Raw genomic sequence first — 24,771 nt, 5'->3', positions numbered from 1 at the left:
AGCCTACATTAAGCAACAGGCAACAAAATTGGCTCATAGTTTTATAAAAGGTCAAGAAATAGAAAGGATGTTGAATTCTCCAGATTAAAGAAGAGTTAAAAGGCACGACAACTAAATGCAGTGTGTTCGATCTTGGATTTGGAGAAAAGAAGGCATAAATGGGAATTATTGGTAAAATTATAATTGGAGTTATTTTTTGGTTATCTTAATTTGGGGTGGGGGGAGATTGGGCAAGGACGCCACTGGAATTTAGTAGATAGAGGCCTGGGATAGTGCTAGATACACTGCACTGCCCAGGGCAGTGCCACAGCAAAGAATTATCCACTCCAAATGTCAATAATGTGCTGTTGAGAAGGCTTGGATTAGATAATGTTATTTTATCAGTGTTAATTTGATAATTGTGTGGTTATGTAAGATAATGTCTTTGTTATTCAGAAATACTCATTGCAGGATTTAGGGACTTGTCAGCTCACTCTCAAATGGTTTAGAAAAATTATACACATGCATGCATGTATGTAATGACTCATCAAGCAAATAGGGCAAAATGTAAACAGCTGGTGATATGGGTAAAGGTGATGAGGGTTTCTAATATTTTTTAAGCTCAATTTTGAAATTATTAAAATTTCCACTAAAAAAGAACCTGCAAAGTAAACAAAGCTGTGAGTAAACTCCTTGGTGGGGGTGGAAGTAGTCCATTGTTTATTCAGATCCTTTGATGCTCTGAAAAAGAAAATTGCTGACATAGTGGAAGAGAATTGTTCAGTTTCTTGAGAAGACCTCTTGAGAATTAGTGCTTTGAGCACTGATGAAATTGAATTTTGGGGGAGTAGACTATGTATTTAGGACTTTGGGTAGATAGCAGTATATGTAGATGTAGAAAGCAGGTAGTCGTAATACATTGGGCTGCTTTTCTTCACCAAAGCATCAAAAGATGTTTCTAAACATCGTAAATGTTTCCATCTTTAAATGTTTCTTCTCTGAACAAGATTTTGTTCAGAGAAAAAACCTCACTATTTTTGAAGACATTGATTACCGTTACTATTTAAGGGTCTCACTCATTTAGAACTCTTTGGCACCAGCACATATGTACCTTAAGGTTCAGGCTATGAAAACACCAATAATTAATGCTAAGGGGAAATTACACAGTTTCTTATTCCTCCATAACTTTCATCAGCTTTCTGGGAGAAATGCCACTGTTCCTGAGAGGTTGACAGCACTTGTTCAGAACATTTGCTTCAGCTTTCTTCTGCTCTAAGTCACAAATCAACCTGAACATTTCCAGATCATATGACTTTTTCTAATAAATTAAAAAAACAAAAACAGAAAACACTCTCCAAGATGTTTTTAGGACCGGAGGTGCTTTTAAAGATGATTTTTTTTTTTTTTTTGCTCTGCTCTTCCATTGCAAACACCGAGGCTCTTTTTTTTCCCCCCTGTTGTATGATATACTCTAATGAAAGTAAAATCAAAGGGTTTACTGGCTTTTAAGTTTTTTGTTTAAGAATTTCCAATTTAGGCTAGACCTTGTGACCAGTACCTACTCATACTCATGATAGAAGGGTAGGTTTTCTTAGATTTATCTAAGACTTTCATAACAACATGGTGGTGATAATTACGGTATGATAACTTCATTATATAGAGGAGCATCTTGTGTTACTCTAATGTCCAGATAAAAGTAGATAAAAGTTAATAATATAATTTTTTATAACTACATTTTTTTTTCCCATGAAGACATTTCAATGTAACAGAAAGGAAATTAGAGAAAAAAGTTTGTCTTGGTGGTCAGTTCATAGACCATTCAGGTCAATCTTATGCTGTAATCAGACATTACTTCATTATATATGAAAATTGGACAGAGGGTTGTATGAAGAATTATTTTTGATGACACATTTAACAGACCATTTTCTTTTGGTTAGAAAAAAGGGACGATTATTTTGGTTGGGTAAAAAGATGGATAGAAATTATGACTAATAAGTAAATTTCAAATTGCCTTTAATGATAAAGAATTAATGATCTTTTAACGACTTGTTTTCCTTCGATTAAAGTCAGCAATGATATGGGTAACCATGTGTATAATGCACAATTTTTCTTAATTTGCAGACCATGAAGACTATGACCCACAAACTGTGAGGCTGGGAAGTAGATACAGTCATGTTCAAGAAGTTCAAGAACGGCTTAACTTCCTTAGGTTTGTTTTAAACAATTAGTGTTGCTCTAAGACACAGATAAAGAATGTCAAGTTGATATGCTGTATGGCTAGGTCTTTGTTAGGTGGCTCTTGTCACCTTTGATTTTTCCCATCTGGAAATCCTTATATGAAAGTCACAGGACATTTCCCTTTGTGTTCATGATTAAATATTAAATTATTGACTGAGTTTTAACTTTTCTTCTTTGCAGTATTTGAAAAGAACATATTTAAACCTTTTGTATAGACTTCTGGTCTTCATATTTGTTTATATTAGGAATATATTTAGTCTTTAAAGAACAAATTTCCATATTTGACACAGCCGGCTGGAGAACCATATTAAGGAAATGGGGACGAAAGTCTTGTTGGACCAGTACCCTAAAAGAGTGGTTTGAGTTCTCTGGTGCTTTGTTTATGCTAACAGCGGCTGACAAAGGCAGTCTGAAATTATGTGTTAATAACATTCTGTTGGGGATAGAGAAAGGAGATTTATTCCCATAGTGAGTGAGTGAGGGCGTGAAAGTCGCTCAGTTGTGTCTCACTCTTTGCAACTCCATGGAATAGTCCATGAAATTCTCCAGGCCATAATGCTGGAGTAGGTTGCGCTCCCTTCTCCAGGGGATCTTCCCAACCCAGGGATTGAATCCAGGTCTTCCACATTGCAGGCAGATGCTTTACCAGCTGAGCCCCCAGAGAAGCCCCTTATTCCTGTAAGCCAAAGCTAAATGTAGTCCAGGGCTTGATACACTCAGTGATTAGCTTTTTTTTTTTTTTTTAAAGGAATATAAAACTATTTATTGACCACTGTTCACCAGTATTTATAATAAAGTAAACAATATACAGTTGAATAACATTCTGATTACTACAAAGTTATTGTTTTTCTTGGCTTCTGCTGAACTAGTAACCCAAAATACTGAGAAAATTGAGCCTTCATGTAAGGAATGGATTGGAGTCAAGTCTGAAAATACATGTAGGTCAAGCGTAGATTAGAAAAGTTTGTTCACTCATTTATTCCTGTAGATCGTAAACTGCCAATATTTAAAAACTATCTGATTAGGTTTCCATGAAACAAATCTGAGACATCCCATGTATCACAACCTTTCCTAAATATAGCACAGAGACTTCAATTTCTTATAAAACAATGGTTCACCAAAAGGAATCATCAAGTGTCCATTTAATTAAGTTTTGCTTTGCTATATTGAAACATACCAGAATTTTTCTACTTTTTTCATTTGATTGGGAAGGTGGTTGATAGTGATAAAAATTTTCCTTCCAGGTTTTCTGCATATAAAACTGCATTTATATGCAGATTCTGATAGGGATGCTTTAAAAAATTACCCAATTTAAATTCCTTAATGTGTCTAATTACAAAATTATTTAATTTGAAAGGTTAAGACTTAAATTTTTAATCTAAGTTGAAGTTATTTCTTATATTGCTCAAAATGATGTAATTCCAGAACATGGGCTTATCCATGGTTATGAAAGGCTGTGGTTTAAATATATTTAGCAAAACAAAAACCACAACAAAAAAATTAACTCCCAAACCATTTACATATGTCTTTTATGTATACACATATAAAAAACTTAGAATGGTCCTCAGGCATATATAAGTTAAATGCAAATTCTAAATTCTGATTGAGTAATGATTATGGAGATTTCCTCCAACATTTAGAAAAACTGTTCTCTAATGCTGAGGAAATAATATACCATGGTATCAAATTATTTCCTACTGAAGGAGGCAACTACAGAAAGCTTTTATTTGTTCAAAGTAACCAGTGCTACAGATGGAAAAAAAAAACACACCAAAAAACCCAATATTACTTCAAAACAAACAAATCAAACCTGATTTTCATTAGAATGTAGTTATTTCTTCACACTAATAAATCAAAAAACCAAGACCCACATTTTATATATATATATAAAAATATATATAAAAGGCAATGCAAACAATTGTTGAGCCTCATCTTCCGGACAAGAATGCCAAGTTAGTCTCTCTTCATAAAAAGCAATTATAATTTGAGGACACTTCATATTTGCCTCTTTTGCCAGTACCAAGTCTGCCTCATCGGAATCTTTGCATTTCATGAGGAACATTAATTCTCCACTGCTGTCTGTGGCACCAGTTATTCGTTCTGGATCAAGACCTCTGGCAAAACCTCTCGGTTTATCAGCAGCATCTCTTTTCTTCTTTGATTTGCTATCATCAGATTCACTGTCAGACAAAGATTTTCTTTTTGTTCCATCTTCTTCTTTACCAGCTTTTTGAGAATTAAGAAATGCTTCAATTAACTCTGGACAATCTAAATTTTCTTCAGGTTCCCAAGTATTGTCTGCATCTGTAAATCCCTTCCACTTCAGGTAATACTCCACTTTCCCGTTCACTACACGGCGGTCTAGCACTCTTTCTACTACAAATTCTTCAGGTTCTGCCTCTTCAACTTTTTTACTCTTTCCATTTTGCTTCTTTCCCATTTTTTGCAATGTAGTTTTATTGGAGGCCATTTTTTGTTGCAGACTTGAAGAGCTATTATTCACCGCCTCTGAGCTGCTCCGGGTCCCGGGTCTGCGACGTCTCCAGTGATTAGCTTTTAATGATTATACACTTATAGATTTAAAATTGTTTAAAATTTTTGATGATGAGAGGTTTCTTGCAATTCAGAAACCCCATCATATATTTTCAGATCATAAGCACCCTAAGGGAAATGCCCAAATTATCAGTGCTTCAGAAAATCTATTGCATGTATTATTTTGATACATTGGGGAATTTTCTCCTGGACTGCATTAGTTATAGGCTTATGGTTATTGAATTATGTGCTTACTTGGAAATATTTGCATAAGTAGTTACATTCAGATTTTAACTTGAGGGTAAAGTCTAGACACCAGAGTTAAAGAAATTTGGCCTTTGTTTAAAGCAAAATGGTTCTGTGAGTTGTAGAGGGGTGGGGGGGTGGGTGTGGTTTTTCAATTATCTGAATGAAAGAACCTTCCTCCCCAGATTGAGAATCATTGCCATAGTAAGACATTGTTATTGATTGGTGTGTGTTGTATCCTTTAGATTGCCTAGAACAGAAGAGTTGTTATAAACTCTTTTGCAGAAGCTGTTTTAGTCCCTGCTCTATTAGTACTTATGTATATGACCTACATCAGTTCTCTGAAGGCACAGGAACTGAGCTTTACTCACTTTATATTTTAACCTAATAGCAGCACAGGGAGATAGGTATTATCCCCATTTGATTAATAAGGAAACTGAGATTCACATGGCTTAAAGCTATGTTTGAAATCATGCAGCCCCGGTATATAGTTGGTTACACTACTCAACTAGGTGTATCCAGCTTCAGTCTTTGCTCTTTCTATTAGACAAGTGATTTTTTCAAACCTACTTCGGAGCCTTAGGGCTTCTGAGGAGCTTCCTCCAAGATTTCTGGACGAGCAGTGGAAGTTTTATCCCCCTTTCTCACTTCTTTCCTCCTCTTCCCAACAGTTGGAGCAGCTCTGCTTTTATTTTTTATACAGTGCCCTTCCAAATGGAATTTTTGCTTAAAGAAAGCAAAAAAAAAAGAAAAAGAAGACACACACACAACCCAAAAATGAAAACAGTTGTATTTTATCACATTGGACCTCAGTTTCCTGTCTGTAAATTAGACAGGGTGACAGGGTTAGGTAGGACAGCTGCTAGAAAGCCCTCTTTAAGCTTAACAGTCTTATGAAAATGTCAAAGACACTGGAATTAATAACTCAAAATGCTTTGAAATGAAAAGGGAACCTTAAATACATTCACCTTACTCTGTAATTGGGTAAAGAGGCACCCTTAGATTAGCTAAAAATTGTGTTAAGTTTTTCAGAATAAAACGAGATGTTCATTCTGTCATTCGGAGATGCGCCAGACAGGGTGGGTGGATGAATGCTAAAAGAAAAAGAAAGCTAACTGAAGAAACTAGGTGAAACAGAGTTCACCATTATTGTCTTTAACTAAACCTATAGTCCTCAAACTAGAAAGACCCCTGAGAATGCCACTGAATAATTGATAAGCATCCCGTTGAATTTTGACATTAAAAAGTTTAAGACATATGTATGTTACTCAGTTCAATGTGGCCAAGTGCTGAGTGATGACTATTAGATCAGATCATCAGCAGATATTAAAATTTAAGGAATTTTAACTCTTCAGTGTTATGATTTATCTGTGAAAGTTACATAAGTAGAATACCTCTTTCTCCAGTGATACCATATAAGCAGAATGCTAAAACTCAGATAGCCTATTAAACATACTTTCAAAATTGTCTGGTTTCAGAGATCAAATCAGGGAACAAATCTTTTTTTTTCTCCCACTGTATATCCTTTTGTTTTTATTGAAATATAGTTGATTTACGGTGTTTTCAGGTGTACAGAGAACAAAGGTTTGTTTTGGTTTTGTTTTGTTTTTTTTTCCCCCTAGTTTAGGTCCAGTGATGTAGCAGAGTTCTTGGTACATTGTAGATGCTTAATATGTGCTTGCTGAATGAATGAATACCTAGTATTTTTTAGTAATAGATAAAAATTACGAAATAAATTATTTTAAGACGCTGATAAGAACTGACATCCTTTTACCTGTAGTTAAAATATAGTTGTGATAAGTGGATTATTTCCCATATATACAGATAGATTGCCTTTCAGGATAAAAATTATGTAGATCTAACTGCTAATTTTATGTTTTTCAAGATTTTTATTAAAGGATGGCCAACTGTGGCTATGCGCTCCTCAGGCAAAACAAATATGGAAATGCTTAGCAGAGAATGCAGTTTACCTTTGTGATCGTGAAGCCTGTTTTAAGTGGTATTCCAAGTTGATGGGGGATGAACCAGACTTGGATCCTGATATTAATAAGGACTTCTTTGAAAGCAATGTACTTCAGCTTGATCCATCCTTGTTGACTGAAAATGGGATGAAATGTTTTGAACGATTCTTCAAAGCTGTGAATTGTCGGGAAGGAAAACTGGTAGCCAAAAGGAGAGCATATATGATGGATGATTTGGAACTAATTGGATTAGACTACCTTTGGAGGGTAAGTGAGAAGTGGGAACTTGATAAACTGTGTATGTGATATAGTTTTTTCAAATAGGTAAGAAATCACAATTTTACATATAAATTATATGTATATATGCTGCTCTGATGCTTGTCCTAGGAGCTAGAGATAGTTCATCTTTATCTTACTATGTCATCTGTCTTTGGACTTTTTCATCTCTCTCTCCCTCCACCTCCCCTCCTTCTGCCACTGATACTCCTTTTCTCTTGGCTTAGAATCTGTCTGCCCCCGATGTGTTTAGAATGTAAGTGCACTAACCATAGAAATCTTTCATGCCTCTCCATGAAAATTATTTTCTTCCCTTTTTAATTTAATGTAGACCTCTATTTCTTTTCAGTATTAATTTTAGCTTATTATACACTTAATGCTAATATAGGAGAAAAGAAGACTTTATTTAGAAAGGCTTATGAATGTATACTTTATCAGCACTGTTTTAACTTACAATATTATATATATTTTTTAGTTGAGTTATAACTGACATACAACACCATGTTAGTTACAGGTGTACAACATAATGATTTGATGTGTACATATTGCAGAATGATCACAATCTATTGTTACAGTTTTTTTTTTCCCTTGTAGTGAGAACTTTTAAGATTTACTTGGGACTTCCCTGGTGGTCCAGTGGCTAGAGCTCTGCTTTCACTGCCATGGCCTGGATTCAGTCCCTGGGCAGGGAATTAAGATCCCACAAGCTGTGTGGCATGGTCAAAAAGAAAATGTATTGCCTTAGCATTCACTCTTTCAAATATGCAATACAGTATTATTAAATATAGCACCACGCTATATGTTACTTTGAGCCCCTTCACTCATTTGGCAAACAGCAATCTATTCTTTGTTATCTATGAGTTCAATTTTTTGTTTGTGTTTCTTTGATTTTTAGATTCTATATATAAGTGAGATCATACAGTACTTCTCTCTCTGACTTATTTCACTTAGCATAATGCCCTGAGGTTCCATCCATGTTGTAGTTATTAATATATTAGTCCTATCTTTAAATATCTTTAAAAATCTGACCTGTTCGCAGCAGTTTATATTGTTTTCTGGATATGAAATGTGTTTCTGCAAACCATAGGCAGACTGAATTGTTTATTTTAGTATTTGATTATTCACACTGTAAGTGGTTTTCAACATTTTTAAACAGCAGAAACTGCTTTTTAAAATCAAAGTTTACATAAAACTTCAAAATGTAAAACTAGTTGAAGTGAGAAAAGAAAGCCTGGTTGGTGTTTTTGTCTTGCGACTCAGTCTCCCTGTGCTTTACTTCCTTCCCCCTCCCATGCCTTTTATAGGGTTCATCCCTAAAACTCTTCATCACTTAGAGTCTATACATAGTTTGAAAACCATTGATATGATTAGATGATGAAGATGGGGTGGGTAGCCTTTTATGCTAAGCTGTATTTCATGTTATCTTGATTTCCTTTAACTAATTTAAATTCCTACTTTAATATCTCACTACTTGGTTATTGTTGTTTAGTCACTGAGTCGTGTCCAACTCTTTTGCAACCCCATGGACCATAGCCCTCTAGGCTCCTCTGTCCATGGGATTTCCCAGGTAAGAATACTGGAGTGGATTAGCATTTCCTTCTCCAGAGGATCTTTGTGACTCAGGGATCCAACTTGCGTCTCCTGCATTGGCAGGCGGGGCTTCCCTGGTGGCTCACCTGCCAATACAGGAGACCCCAGTTCAATTCCTGGGTTGGGAAGATACCCTGGAGAAAGGGATAGGCTCCCCACTCCAGTATTCTTGGGCTGCCCTGGTGGCTCAGATGGTAAAGAATCTGCCTGCAATGCGGGTGACTTGGGTTCGATCCCTGCATTGGGAGGATCCCCTGGAGAAAGGCATGGCAACCCTCCCCAGTATTCTTGCCTGGAGAATCCCTATGGATAGAGGAGCCTGGAGGGCTACAGTCCATGGTTTCATAAAGGGTCAGACACAACTGAGCAAGTAAACACAGCACCAGGGAAGCCCACTGCTTGGTTACCAAGGTGTTGAATTGCAGGAGTAAATGATACTAATGACAGCATATTTTATTCTTAGTGAAATGTGTCTTCCTTTCTTAACTTGATTTATACAAAGACTTGAGGTTTGCTTTTTAAATTATTGAATGCTGTATTAAAAATCCTGAAGGTATGGTTTGAATGGAAATGGCCAACTAAAATATTTCTTGAAAGATATTTACACTTCAATCTTTTTTAATCTAGGTGGTGATTCAGAGTAATGATGATATTGCCAGCAGAGCTATAGATCTCCTTAAAGAGATATACACAAACCTTGGTCCAAGGCTACAGGTCAATCAGGTGAGGATTAACATGTATTAAAATTTTCACAAGTTTGAATTCTGATTGAAGAACTCTTGTTAATGAGAATTTTTTCTTTAATTCAGAATCAACTAGAAAATTTTTATTTTAACTCATATTATAAAAATATACCTAAAATATTTAGTCCACATTTCTCTCATACAAAATTCTGTCTAAATGAGTCTCGTTTTGAAAATTATCTTGAAGTGATTATTTTGAGTATAATTATAGTAGGAGATTTCAGCTGAATTTCTTTCAATTTTAACACCTCATCCTGAAATTCAGTTTTTGTGTGTCTAGATTATACTTGTTAACTTTTAAATAACCTTAGCTTTCTTTGATAAAACATAATGAGTGTTTGTTGTTGTTGTTTTTGTTTTATTGAAGTGTAGTTAATTTACAATGTTTTGTTAATTTCTGCTGTGCAGCAAAGTGACTCAGTTATACATATATACAATATGTCTTTTTCATATTCTTTTCCATTATGGTTTATCACAGGATATTGAATATGCTATGCTACTGTGCTATACAGTAGGGCCTTGTTGTTTATCTATTCCATATATAATAGTTTATTTCTGCTAATCCCAATCCTTCCCTCCCCTAACCTCTCTCCCCACTTTGGCAACCACAGTGTGTTTTATTATCAGTATAAACTCTTGTTAAATATGATTATGGTTAAATGAGATCTACCTTTAATTGTTCCCATCTTTAATTATATAAAGCTTGAACTGTCTGTATTTGGCCCATTATTTGTAGGTGGTGATCCATGAAGACTTCATTCAGTCTTGCTTTGATCGTTTGAAAGCCTCCTATGACACTTTATGTGTTTTGGATGGTGACAAAGACAGTATTAATTGTGCGAGACAGGAAGCTGTTCGAATGGTTCGAGTATTAACTGTATTAAGGGAATATATAAATGAATGTGATAGTGATTATCATGAGGAAAGAACAATTCTGCCTATGTCAAGGTTTGTAACTGATCTACTGTGCTGCTACTTAATTGACAGTCTCCTAGCCATTGGATTTTAAAGTGATGATGTACGGGAAGAAGGAAAGGAAGTTTTTCATTTTTGAAAAAATGTTCTTAGCATCTTGCTTAAGAACAGTGTTTGTATCTTACAGAATCTTTTTTTAATAGTAGACCTTTTTTGTTTTGTTTCCTGGATCTGTTTTTTGTTGCTTTTTGTTTAGGGCATTCAAATTAAGTCTAGTTTCTTTTTATTCTGGGGGGGGTTTGTTTGGTGTTTTGTTTTTGTTTTTGCCATTGATTTTATTGCCCATTAAATGTTGCCAGGGATATTTTGCTGTTGAGGTGTTTTGACACCATTCGTTTCCACTTTTGAAAATAATAGTATAGTCTGATTGCAGAGTTAATTGGAAAGAACTCTTAAAATAGGCTGCTTTGACAGATAGCCAATACAGTAAGAAATATTTTCAAATGATTACTAACATTTCTTTTTTCACCCAATTTTATTGAGATATAATAGACATACAGCCTTTATAAGTTTATAATAATTTAGTACATCATGAAATTATTGCAATAAGTTTAGTGAACATTCATCATCTCATATAGATAGAAAAGAAAAGAAATGACTCTTCCTTTGTGCTAAGAAGTGTCAGGATTTATTCTCTTAACAGCTTTCATATATAACAGCATTTTGTTAATCATGTTGAACATTACATCTCTACTACTTAGTTATAACTGGAAGTTTGTACCTTTTAATCACCTTTATTCAATTCCTCACTCCCTGTCCTTCCCTCTGCCTGCTGATCATAAGTCTGATCTCTTTTTCTATGAGTTTGTTTGATTTTGAGGTATAATTGACCTACAATACTATGCTAATTCCTGGTATACAACATAGTGGTTGAATATTTCATTACAGATCACCATGATAAGCCTAGTTACCACCTGTCCCGTGACTCTTACTTTGTAACTGAGAATTTGTGCCTCTTAAAATTTCCCTTACCTAATTCACTCATATTTGGGTCTATTAATATTTCTCTTAAGGTTTTACCATTTAGTAATTTCAAATAATATGTATAATTTAGAAATATTTATTGAATATGAGCCATTAGTATTTAAGAGTTCTATTTTTAACCATGAAATTATTTAAATTGCTCCTTGAATATGTTTTTTATTTTTTTGCTTCTTACCTGCAGAAAATAATATGCCAACATAAGTATCATTGAGGGGATGAGTTTTGGTATTAGTTGGGCTTTTATAGCATAAAAATAAGTGATATATTACTCATGTCTCTTATAATGTCTTATAACTAGATACCTACAAACTAAGTACAAGAGTAACAACTATGATTGTTGGGTTTTGAAGATTACTTATAATATTTGGAATTAAAAGGAGAAGTAAATACTTGTTTTTAAGATCCTAAAAATAATATGGGCTTCCCTCGTGGCTCAGATGGTAAAGAATCCTCATGCAACATGGGAGACCTGGGTTTGATCCCTGGGTTGGGAAGATCCCCTGGAGGAGAGCATGGCAGCCCACTCCAGTATTCTTTCCTAGAGAATCCCCACGAACCGAGGAGCCTGGCACGTTACAGTCCATTGGGTTGCAAAGAGTCGGACATGAGTGAGCAACTAAGCATAGCACACAAAAATAATATGTCTTTAACTCATTTTTCCTTGTTTAGTAAGAAAATATTCCATTTTAAATTCCTAGCTTTATTTTCTTAGCAAGAAGATTGAAAGTCTGCTGAATACGATGATGTTTTCCCTTTTTTTATTTCCCCAGAGCTTTCCGTGGTAAACATCTCTCTTTTATAGTTCGATTTCCAAACCAAGGCAGACAGGTTGATGACTTGGATGTATGGTCTCATACAAATGATACAATCGGTTCAGTACGACGATGTATTCTCAATCGTATCAAAGCCAATGTAGCTCATACAAAAATTGAGCTCTTTGTGGGTGGTGAACTGATAGATCCTGCAGATGATAGAAAATTGATCGGACAATTAAACTTAAAAGATAAGTCGGTAAGTATCTATAATTACCAAATTTTTCAAGAAAATCAAGCCTGGGACTCTCAATTTAGTAGTCAGCATTTCAATCAATAAATATTAATGAAGCATCCGTTATATGTGCGACTGTATTAGGTGTTTGAATTACTGTAACACTGAGACAGGCATAATGGTACCTACAATATAGCAGAGGAAAAGATTTCTAAAAACAAAACTATTTAAGTGATTAGGTTAGACAATAGTTATAAATTATATTTCTGAAAAGATAGCATGTAGTTTTTTGTTTTGATTGGTATATATCACTACTGTTTTGTGTATTTTTCCTTGTCTTTGATACTAACTTATATATCATTTTTTAGCTAATTACAGCCAAACTTACACAGATCAGTTCCAATATGCCTTCAAGCCCTGATAGCTCTTCTGATTCCTCAACTGGGTCTCCTGGAAACCATGGTAATCATTACAGTGATGGTCCCAATCCAGAAGTGGAAAGCTGTTTGCCTGGGGTGGTGAGTAGATAGTTTTGAACTATTGTATGCAAGGCATTATGCTAGATTATTTAAGAATGTGTATAGAATAGTTCTTTTTTTTTTTTTTTTTTGAGCTTAAAATTTATTGTGGCAAAATATCAAATAACTGTATATAACTGTATAGTTAACCATCAACTTTCAAATAGATCCTTTGAAAGGTGATTGTAACTTGGTTGAAATTTTAAAAACCACATTTTATATAGATAGAGTGCCATTATATTTATATAAAACTAGCCTATTATACAACTCAATTATAATTTGTAAGTTCACTGAGAAAAATAGCACTGTATTTTGTATTTGTGCCACAAAAAATGAATTCTTCAGAACTGTTTCTGTAGGAAAATACCCACAGTCTTTCTCAGATCGCCAGTAACGTAATTTTGTTTCTAAAGAAAGTAACTTCTCCCTCCCTTACCTCCCCACAAAAATTTTAATAATACCAGCCACTCTAGTGTCAGAAGAGTTGGCTCTCTCAATCAGTTGGATTAGGAATTTAACTGTTAGTGGGGCATGGCAGCCGTTTGTTTATACAGAATCTGACTTGTATGAATAATAAGAATAGTTTAACAAAATAGTAAAAAAGCTGTCAGACACAAAGTACTAGAGGTGGCTTGGATAATATATTCAGTCTACATTACGAAGGATTTGTAAAGGTGAGAAGATGTGTAGGCCGACCATTTCAGGATAGAAATGACAGAAGCAACAGTATGGAGATTAACAAACACATTTATTTGGGGACTCTTCCTTTGTGGAGGTGTAATTTACAGATAACATTCCGTGTATTTTGTATTCTAGATAATGTCACTGAATCCCAGATACATCTCTTTCCTTTGGCAAGTCGCAGACTTGGGTAGCAGCTTAAATATGCCACCTCTTAGAGATGGAGCAAGAGTACTTATGAAACTTATGCCACCAGGTAAGAATTTCCTTCGTAAATAATTATGGTGTTGATAAAGTACATGTTGGACAGGAATGGGTTTGTTAACAAATTCTGTTCCTAGATGGAAAATAATGGGAGTTGGCAAACTTCAGCTCTCTGGCTAAATCCAGCCCACTGCCTGCTTTTTGAACAGTCCAAGAGTTAAGGATGGTTTTTACATGTTCTAATTGCTAAAGAAAAGAATCAAAAAGAATATTTTGTGACTTACGAAAATTATATTACATTAAAATTTTTATATCCATAAACAAAGGTATTGGTGTACAAGCTCTGCTCATTCATGTACATGCTGTCTGTAACTGCTTTTGTCATAGCATAGCAGCAGTTATGGGAGAGACCATATGGCCTGCAAAGCCTTAAATATTTACTATCTGGCCCTTGACAGAAAACATTTTCTGACCCTTGGACTGTGTTCTGGGTCATGTGTCATCTATAGCATTGTTTCTTTTTTATTCCTGGGAAACAGCCATTTTCAATTTGTAGCTTTTATTATCTGTGTGTGTTATCTGTAAATAATACCCTCACGCAACTGTCAGTTTTACCTACCTACCTACTGATTTTCCATTGTGTAAATGAAAAGTTATTTCCACATTCTTCCCATTTTTCCTTTTTCCTTTTTTTGTGCCACATGACATGCAGGATCTTAGTTCCCTGATCTAACCCGAGCCCCCTGCAGTGAAAGGGCAGAGTCTTAACCACCAGCCCTGTAGGGAAATCCCTCCTCCAATATTTTCTTAAAATCATATTCAGCATTTATGTTTTTAAGAGTATGTGAAAAGTAGTTTGCTAGATTAATGGCAGCTTTTTTTTTTTCAGGGCTTAATTTTCCCTTTTCATTTTCTTGATTTTCTATACACCTATCACTAATTCTTCCCATGTATTCTCTAATAATCTCTCAAAATAATTTTCCATTATCATGGGTATTATATGTCAGCTCCACTGTTGTCCTGGAATTTTTCTTTTGCCTCCTCTCATCTGATTGCTGTTTGTTATGCAGTTACCATTTTGGGACTTCTTTCTTCAGCCTTCCTATGGTAGATTCATGTTCATCAGCTCCTATGTCTTGAGCCTTTCTTGAGGGACTCTGTTATCTTTCTGAGGCACACCTTCGTGCATTTATTTCAGAAGGGGTACATGGGAGGTGGTTTGGTTTGTTTGTTTCTGAAACAATACTAATCTGAATAATAGTTCACATTTGATTAGTAGTTCAGCTTTGTGGTGGCATCCTTAACTTTTTCTAGCTCTTCTGTTAACTTCTTGACCTCAGATGTTCTAGTGTTAAAATTTTAAGATCTTCCTCCAAGGAATCCTTTCCATAGGATTTTGTTTTTCATGAACACATTTCAGTGTTTGTGCGCTAATAGATGTTTTCGTCTAAAACCTAATGTTCTACACAGTTATGAGCTGAAAATAAGAGTCGGTGGAGAGAATTGGACCAGATCATTCAATTGTATACAACTTTAAAAAGTTTAAAAAAACTTTTTGGAAACATTTACTACCTTACAGAAAAGTTGTAAGTACAATTCAAGAACTCCAAGAACGATAGAGTAGAGCCTTGCTTCTCCCCTGTAAATTAATGTGTGATCACTATTTACTCATAGATTCTTATTTTATCCATCGGGTTATAGCCATTACGTTGTTGTTGCTCAGTTGCTGAGTCATATCCGACTCTCTGTGACCCCATAGACTGCAGGCGCTCCAGGCTTCCCTGTCCTCCACTGTCGCCCAGAGTTTGCTCAGGTTCATGTCCATTGAGTCGGTGATGCTATCTAACCACCTTATCCATAATAGCCATTACAATCATTATTTATTTTGATACTCAGTTGTCCCAGTCACGATCAGTGGATGTACGCACTGTGTTTTTATATGAACCCAATGCTTTTTTAGATGTAGCTTAGATATAGTTTTATCATCTTTCAAGTACTTTTTACTTTCTGGCACGAGATATTTAAAGTTCATGGTAGTGCTTTCTCTATTCCAGCCCTAGAATCAGGCATTTCTCCTTTTAGCAAGGGGGAGGGTACTCTGCTAGAAACCAGAATGCAACAGCTAAATTGTGCTCGTAACTACTGCGGTGTTCTTGTCACCTAGGCCTTTTCTTTGATCTGAGGAAGTAATACACACTTAAATACACACACATTTATATCAGAAAACCAACATGGACTCATACTGACTAATCCTGCTTTTTAGTTTTTCTGTATTCCATATTTGTCTCTATTCTCTGCATTAGTGAGACATCTGCTTCCCAGCTTTATCAGTCTGTTGGGGAGGGAGATAGAGTAGAAAGTTGCTTCTTTTGCAGACTTCAGTCACTCTGTCTGTATCTGCTAAGTATGTTTTGCTTTCATATCCTTAACTTTCCTAGAATTCGGTGGGGTGCTAATTTATAGGTACCCTTTTTCTTTCTCCCCAAAAAGCACTTCTTGGGTTCAGCTAAGCCAGCTATTAATATCTTCCATCCCCTCTACACCTTCAATAATTTGCCGACATCTCTAACGTTCTTTCCACTCCTTTCAGTGTCTTTATTCTTTCTGAGTTCATGTATTTTAATTTATTCTCATTTTAGTGAAGTTTATTGCTGATAAATGCAGTTCAGTAATTGGCCTAGATAAATTTTAAAACTGTCTTGTGTTTCCATTGTCTCCTTTTTCTAAAGTAGACACCATGTTGACCTTTCTTACCCCATCCTGAGTTATATGGTATAGAATCAATTCAGATGTTAATTAGATTCTTAAATAAAGCTTTTCTTAATGACTTGATTTAATTTGATCTTTATCTGTTGTATTGCTTAGAATTTATTTTACTTACCTAGTATTCGAGTCACAGTTGTTGCTTGATATATGCAAATTCAACTTTAATATTTGAAAGGGCCATCTCATAATCCCTGATCTTGTGGTTGGAGCATACTGCCACCAGGTGGTGAGAGGGAGCTCTTGCCAGGCAGCTCAAGCAGAAAACTTAGGAGGGTGCTTTTGTCATATTTTATATAATCCAAGTATCGTACCTAAATTAGAAATAGCCAGCTTTGAAAATGCCAGTAATGGTTGTATGACAGTAGACAAATCATAGGCTTTGGACTCAAATGGACTTGAGTTCAGATCCTGCTTCTTCAAGTTGCTACTCCATGGCCTTAGCCATAAGTTTTCTTAGTTTTACTGGACCAATAATAATGATTTCATAGAATTGTATGAATTAAATGAGATCGTATATGGAAAACCCTAGCCTAGTGACTGGTATTTAAGCATTATTCAGCAAGTGTTAACCTAGTCTCTGTCACTGTGGTTGTTACACACATGGGCACGTGCATGAACACATTCTTTAAGAAAGGAAGCAGGAGCTCAAAGAAGAGGAAGTAGTTATACATTCTAACATTTGAGGAATCATTTAGTGTTTGTGCACACTTGCACATATTTTAAAAGGAGGAACAAAACCAAGGTGGAATTAGAAGCTTTTTCCTAGTAATTGACTTCTATTTATTCTGAGTCTTTGCCTAAAGTCAAGCGCCTCCGTTATAATTTGCTGTTAAACCTTAGAACTTACACAGTCCTCTGTAGGTAAACTCCTCAGAAGTTCTTGTGACCCATGCACATCAGGAAACCAGGTTCTTGCCTGATACAGAGAAGTTAAAATGTATATTGCTTTACCAGCAGAGGAGTTGCTTTTCCTCTTCAGAGCTTTCTTTTTCCCAGGAGTTTGGTCTAACTAATATCTTCACACTTGTTAAGTTACTTAACCTCACAACATTCCTATGGAGGGAATTATTATTTTTATTTGTATTTTAAAGATGGGGAAACTGAGGCACAGGGTGATTTTTTTTTTTGTTGTTGTTGTTGTTGATGCTGCTGCCGCTGCTGCTTTTAGCCAGAGACACACAGCTTAGAGGAAGTTCTAAGATAATGCATGCAGTTGGGCTCTAAACTTTGTACTCTTAACCCATGTGTTACTGCTCACCATTTTTCTAGACTTTTTAATAGCATGCTGCTATATCATATAATTAATTAGGCTTAGGTATCTCTTCAAAGGACTAGAAAGAAATAAACTAAAATCCAGGATTATGGGCAGTTTAAATTTTTCTCTTATTTTCCATATTTTGTTAAATGAGCATGTACATAATCGAAGACCTAAAGTTATTTAGGTTCATAGATGCTAAAGGTGAAATGGCTACTAGTGATTTGGTTCAGATCCCTCAAATGAATAAACTGTAATCCAACATTAAATGATTTACTTAAAATTCAGTGCATCCTTTTCTTATAGCCCGTGTTTCTTTTCTCCTATTCCCTTTGCCCTTCACTCAGAATACTTATAAAACTAAGCAGGATATTTTCAGATATAGTGTATGAATTGGTTTCTTTGTAGAGAATAATTTGGATCTTTATTGTCTAAGAAAAGTTTTTTGAGAAAACCTAAAATACCCATTGTTAGAGTATCATTTTAATCTTTAAAAATGATGTAGAGGGTGAATATTTAATGACAGGAGAAGATATTCACAAATGTTATATTATTAAAACAATATTTCATTTAGTTACATGTTACTCCTCTTCAGAATAGGGAAAACCAACAATTTCGACACTAATTTGAATTTTTTTGATAAGATATTTCTGGGCCACTAAAATTTAGTTTAGCCTATGGAAATTATAGTAATTTTCAGTTATCTTTACTTTTCAAAAAAAAAAAGCTTTTACTGAAAAAAGAAAATCTTATTTATCCAAGTGTATTTAAATCATAGGGCATTTACCTTGCAAATTAAAGTACTTCTACTTTCTGAAGTAAGTTTGAGTGTTTGGTAGCTAATAATGGGATTTTTTTCTACGGTATCTTTTCACTGTGATTTAAGTGAAGTGCATCTTTTAATATTATCCCAAAAATATTTTTACTTTGAGGTACTGTTCCCTTTTTTTTTTTTTTTAATGTTTACTTTTTAAGGTACAGTTTCTAATGGTACCACCAAGTTTCTTGCATTGTAACAAACCGGTTAATGTGTGGTGTCATGGAGGCTAACATTAGAAAAGTTGGAGAGAAGAGCTTGTCATACTTTCATTTTGTTATTTTCAGCTACTTTTGAAATGTGTTGTATTTTTTAGTCTCCGTTGCTGTGTGCTCAGTCACTCAGTCGTGTCCCACTCTTTGTGACTCCATGGATTGTAGCCTGCCAGGCTCTGTCCATAGGATTTCCTAGGCAAAAATAATGGAGAGGGTTGCCATTTCCTTCTCCATTTTCAGTCTCTAGTGTCTGAGGAAGACATGTTGATTTCAGATCTCTGAGTAGGAGACTGCTTCCCTCATACCTGGGTTGAGTGATAAAAGAGCCCTGGTTGATTGTGACTTTTTCTTTGTTTTAAATCAATGCAGATCTCGTTATGTCTTGTGAAGTTTGAGTCTGTAACTCAATTGATTTCTGTTCCATACTAAAGTAGTCTTTAGAATATCCAAAATGAAATATGAATGCATGAATTATGTTTTATTTTAGACTATGTCTCTTTTTTTTTTCTTACAGATAGCACAACAATAGAAAAATTAAGAGCTATTTGTTTAGACCATGCCAAACTTGGAGACAGCAGCCTTAGTCCATCTCTTGACTCACTTTTCTTTGGTCCTTCAGCCTCACAAGTACTATACCTAACAGAGGTTTGTTTTACTTTTTGAATTTATCCCATGTTCTTTAAATTTGACCTTTTATATGATAGTGTGAAGAACATGGAAAACTTGTGAAGTATTTTTGAAAGAATTTAAAAATACAGGAAAATTTTAAACTAATGATGATGAGGCAAATAAGTTGTCTTTTTAAAATCTTTTAATACAGTTTTTCTTTTTTCCAGGTAGTCTATGCCTTGTTAATGCCTGCTGGTGCACTTCTGGCTGATGATTCCTCTGATTTTCAATTTCACTTCTTGAAAAGTGGTGGCCTCCCCCTTGTCTTGAGCATGCTAACCAGAAATAACTTCTTACCAAATGCAGATATGGAAACTCGAAGGGGTGCCTACCTCAATGCTCTTAAAATAGCCAAGCTGTTGCTAACTGCCATTGGCTATGGTCACGTTCGAGCCGTGGCAGAAGCTTGTCAGCCGGGTGTGGAAGGCGTGAATCCGATGGCATCGGTAATACAGACTTTTAAAAAATCTTTTTATAATAATAGATGGCAGTTTTTAAAATTAAACTTCTTAGCAACTCTTAAGTATAGAGTTCAGAGTTGATTCAAAGTGCTTTCAGTTCCTTTCCAGTAGTGCCTCATTTTATTGGTTTCCTTCTATTAAATTATATTTGTATTAAAATTACAAATGCTTTTCACTGACTGTACTCTGAGCAGAGAGTTCTTCCCAGCCCCCTTAAGTCCTGTTGACTTTCAGTTAATGTTTATCGACACGTAGTTGACTTACACTGTTAGGTTAGTTTCAGGTGTGCAGCATAGTGATTTGATGTTTTTATAGATCATACTTCATGTGGTTATAAAATATTGGCTATATCCCTGTGCTATACCTTACACCCTTATAACTCACTCAGTCTATACCTAGTAGTTTGTACCTCTTATCCCCTTCACCTTTTTTGCCCTTCTCCAACCAACCCCTTTCCACTCTGGTAACCACTAGTTTGTTTTCTGTATCTGTGGTTCTATTTCTGTTTAGCTATACTTGTTTGTTTTATCTTTCAGATTCCACATATACATAAAAATATACGGTATTTGTCTTTCTCTAACTTACTCTATTAGCATAATACCCTCATGATCGTCCCATGTAGTCACAAATGGCAAACATTCATTCTTTTTATGGCTGAACACCCCACGTCGTCTTTATCCATTCATCTGTTGATGGACACTTGGGTTGCTTCCTTCCGTATCTTGGTAATTGTGAATAATGCTATTATGAACATTGAGGTGCATGTGTCTGTCCAAATTAGGGTTTTCATTTTCTTCAAGTATATACCCAGGACTGGAATTGTTGAATCCCTGTTTGCAGATGACATGATACTATTTTTAGAAAACTTTAAAAGTCCCACCAAAAAAAAAAATAGTAGAATAAGTGAATTCAGTAAAGTTGTGAGATACAAGATTGATATACAGAAATCTGTTGCATTTCTATATGCTAATAAGAAACTATCAGAGAAATCGAGAAAGGAATCACATGAAAAAAAAAAATATGTAGCAATAAATTTAACCGAGAAAATGAAAGACCTATACTCTGAAGATTATAAGACATTGATAAAAGGAAGTTGTAATACGATATGAAGAAATGGAAGGTTATGCTGTGTTCATGGATTGGAAGAATTAATATTGTTAAAATGTTCATACCCAAAGCAATCTACAGATTTAATGCAATTGCTATCAAAATACTTGTGACGTTCTTCACAGAACTAGAACAGATAATCCTAAAATTGGTATGGAACCACTAGAAACCCCAGATAGTCTTTCAGTTATTTTATTTATTTTGGCCTTGCTGAGCAGCTTGTGGGATCTTAGTTTCCCAACCAGAGAATGAACCCGGACTCTCAACAGTGAAAAGGCAAAGTCCTGACCACTGGACACCAGGGAAGTCGCTCTTTCAATTATTTTCAACCTATGAAACACTCCATATGAATCTCTTACTATCTCATATAGACACAGGTGGTAATAAAAAAGATGTACAGTTGACCATGTACAACACAGGTTTGAACTGCTCGAGTCTGCTTATACATGGATTGTTCGATAAGCACTGCAGTACTACACCATCCTAAATTGATTGGAACCACAGATACCCAGGGCCAACTGTAAAGCTATGTGCAGATTTTCAACTGCATGGAATGTCTGTCTTAACACCCATGCTGTTCAGGGGTCACCTGTAACTGATTTACCTTGTTGCCAGCCTCTCTCCCTACCTTAACAGGCTTAACCTCCAATTCTGATCTCATTTTCGTCTTGATGGCATTCTTAATCCATTTTAGCAAAGGTTCTCAAGACATGCCAGAATTCAATGTCTGTTTATGAGAAGTTAAAATTATGCATTTGAGTTCTTTTACATGCCTCATAAGTGATGGTTTTCTAAGTTAACAGTAGAAGACATAAGGTTCAGGAATACAAATTTTCTGTTTTAGGAATGGCTTAGGTCTTAGGGAGATTAGAATATTGATTATATATGTGATGTTATAATAATCACATGTAATTGAGATAATAACATAATAGGTGTGATAATGATACTTATGATTATGTTTAAAAGAAAGAACCTTCTCAAAAATAATTGCCATTTACAAATGATATTATATAGTATTTAGGATTTGCTTCAAAATAATCCTGGGGTAGGAAGAGGATGGAAAGTGAGAGGGAGTGGTTAGCTAAGATAATTTTGGTCCTTTTGTTCATAATTGTTAAAGCAGCACAGTGGATAATACTGTTCTCTTCATTGTCATATATGTTAGAAATTTTCATTTAAAAAGCTAATGAAAAAAAGTGGCCTAAGTCTTAAATTGTTCTGTATTAAAAGTAGCATACTTACTAGGATTTTTAAACAGTGGTGTTCTTCTTAAGATAAAAACATTTTTATTGTAATCCCTGACACAGTAGCTTATTAATGAGGTAAACAAAATATAAATGTTTCCCTCTTTCACTTTTCTCTTTTATTCGGAGAATGTGCTACTGTGGATACAAAGGTACATAATAGCTTCTAATCTCAAGGAGCTCACAGTCATCAGGACACTAAAGGCAAAATTAGTAAAACAGACTTGTCTTAAATACTGTTGTAGAAATACTTGGAGCATAAAGAGGAGGTAGAACTTGTAAAACAGTCAGAATTGCCTGGCTAGTGACTTGAACATTTTTTCTTTATGAACTTAAGTGTGACGCTCTGGTGCCTTTTATACATTAATGCTTCTATTCTATTACTGATATTCCTTAGTTTTTCTCCTTTTCTAAGAAGAATTTGATGACCAGGTGAATGGGGAGCAGGGTCTGCGTAGGAGCACGCATGTGGAGTACTTTACTGAGTTTCTAGATAGAATTGGAATGAGTCAGTGGGTTGATCACTCATTCACCTCTCTAAGTTATGCTGAATGCAGTTGTAGAGACACAAGTCAGATTGATCTAAAAGGGATTTGCAGAGGGATACGTGGCCCTCCACTGCACAAGGGAAAGAGAAAGCCCACATTGTTGGTAATGCAAAGAACTCTTTGTGTAAGCCACATAGGTTCTACAGTATATTTACAGAGGGCATGTCATCCTGGGGGAGTAGGGATGAATGAGGGGCAAATGATTGAGTCTGGGTATGTACATAGTATTAAAATGTTTGACTTTTTTCAGGTCAACCAAGTGACTCATGATCAAGCAGTGGTGCTACAAAGTGCCCTTCAGAGCATTCCCAATCCATCGTCTGAATGCATGCTTAGAAATGTGTCAATTCGTCTTGCTCAGCAAATATCTGATGAGGTTAGTGTTAAACTTGTAAGGCTGTCAAATTCCGGAAGGTGCATTTCTTTCATTTTTGACCCTCTGTTAATGTAGAAATAACCCTTATCACATTTTGGGGCTTCCTTTTCCTAGACCCACCCACTCAAATCACCAAGTTAGTCTAGATAAAGTTCCCTTAACATGAATTGTGTCTAATGTTAATATTGGTACTTTTTGGTTTTAATCGCCTTTATGTACAATAAGGGGCTTCCCAGGTGGCTCAGTGGTAAAAAAATAATAATAAAGAAATCCACCTGCAAATGCAAGAGATGTAAGAGATGTGGGTTTGATCCCGAGGCTGGGAAGATCCCCTGGAGGAGGAAATGGCAACCCACTCCAGTGTTCTTGTCTGGGAAATCCCACGGATAGAGGAGCCTGGTTGGCTACAGTCCATGGGGTCCCAAAGAGTTGGCCACAACTGAGCAACTGAACACACATAATTCATGATATACAATGAATAGCAGCACCCTTTTAAAGTACAATCTAACAAATACATGTTTGTGTCTCACCTCCACTGTAGTCAAGACACAAAACATCTCTGTCCCTCTCTCCATATGCCCCTTTGCAGTCACTTCTTCCTCTGGCCTCAGATAACCACTGATCTTTTCTTACTGTATAGTAGTTTGCACTTTCTAGACTTTTACACAAGTGGAATCTTACAGTTTGTGTTCTTTTATGTCTAGCTTCTTTCACTCAGAGTAGGCTTTGAGCATTATCTGAGTGGTGTGGATCATTAGTCCGTTCCTTTTTATTGCTGAGTATTATATCCCATTATGAATATTCCACATGGTGTTTATCCACATACTTGGCGAAGGACATTTGGATTGTGTCTCTTTCTTAGCTCTGAATAAAGCTCCTGTGAACATTCTGTACAAGTGATTGCGTGGACCTAAGTTTTTATTTCTCCTGGGTGAAAAACTAGGAGTGGAATGGTTAGGTCACGTCTGTAGTCTTTTTCAGATTCTTCTGGAAGTAGTGTAGAGCCAGGTAATAATAGCAGACTTCATGGTATTGCTGTTAAACGAAATAATGGGACAAAGGCAATGTGGGAACCTAAAGTCAGTGGTGCTGCTTCATAGCCATTTCTGTTTCCTCTACAGAGAAGCATTTTTGCTTTTCTAGGGATTATTTCGTTCCAGTGCTTTATCAACTGTTCTAATTACTCATTGTCTTGCAGGCTTCAAGATATATGCCTGATATTTGTGTAATTAGAGCTATCCAAAAAATCATCTGGGCATCAGGATGTGGGGCATTACAGCTAGTATTTAGCCCAAATGAAGAAATCACTAAAATTTATGAGAAGGTAAGAATTACCACAGAAATGTAATACTTTAAAGTAAATGCTGTTTAATTGTACATGAGGTTGAATTATTATATC

General features: G+C 35.4%; 1 protein-coding gene and 1 pseudogene across 4 annotated transcripts in view; one reads left to right on the top strand and one right to left on the bottom strand.

The window, feature by feature from the left end:
• The window catches only part of USP9X (ubiquitin specific peptidase 9 X-linked), a 114,546-nt gene that overhangs the window by 57,626 nt on the left and 32,149 nt on the right, over nt 1-24,771 (top strand). For all 4 annotated transcript variants that reach the window (XM_070366149.1, XM_070366153.1, XM_070366150.1 and 1 more), the window contains exons 15-25: nt 2,101-2,188; nt 6,881-7,223; nt 9,450-9,545; nt 10,302-10,513; nt 12,295-12,535; nt 12,880-13,029; nt 13,846-13,966; nt 19,482-19,612; nt 19,804-20,082; nt 23,247-23,372; nt 24,571-24,696. In XM_070366149.1, coding sequence (XP_070222250.1) covers nt 2,101-2,188; nt 6,881-7,223; nt 9,450-9,545; nt 10,302-10,513; nt 12,295-12,535; nt 12,880-13,029; nt 13,846-13,966; nt 19,482-19,612; nt 19,804-20,082; nt 23,247-23,372; nt 24,571-24,696 — 1,913 coding nt within the window. The remainder of the gene's footprint in view (nt 1-2,100; nt 2,189-6,880; nt 7,224-9,449; nt 9,546-10,301; nt 10,514-12,294; nt 12,536-12,879; nt 13,030-13,845; nt 13,967-19,481; nt 19,613-19,803; nt 20,083-23,246; nt 23,373-24,570; nt 24,697-24,771) is intronic.
• Nucleotides 4,055-4,780, bottom strand: LOC138986427 (chromobox protein homolog 3 pseudogene; annotated as a pseudogene).

This window comes from Bos mutus, chromosome X (assembly GCF_027580195.1).
Source record: "Bos mutus isolate GX-2022 chromosome X, NWIPB_WYAK_1.1, whole genome shotgun sequence".
Classification (NCBI taxonomy): Eukaryota; Metazoa; Chordata; class Mammalia; order Artiodactyla; family Bovidae; genus Bos; species Bos mutus.
The sequence above is the reverse complement of the archived record's forward strand: the minus strand, read 5'-3'. Positions and strand labels throughout refer to the sequence as shown.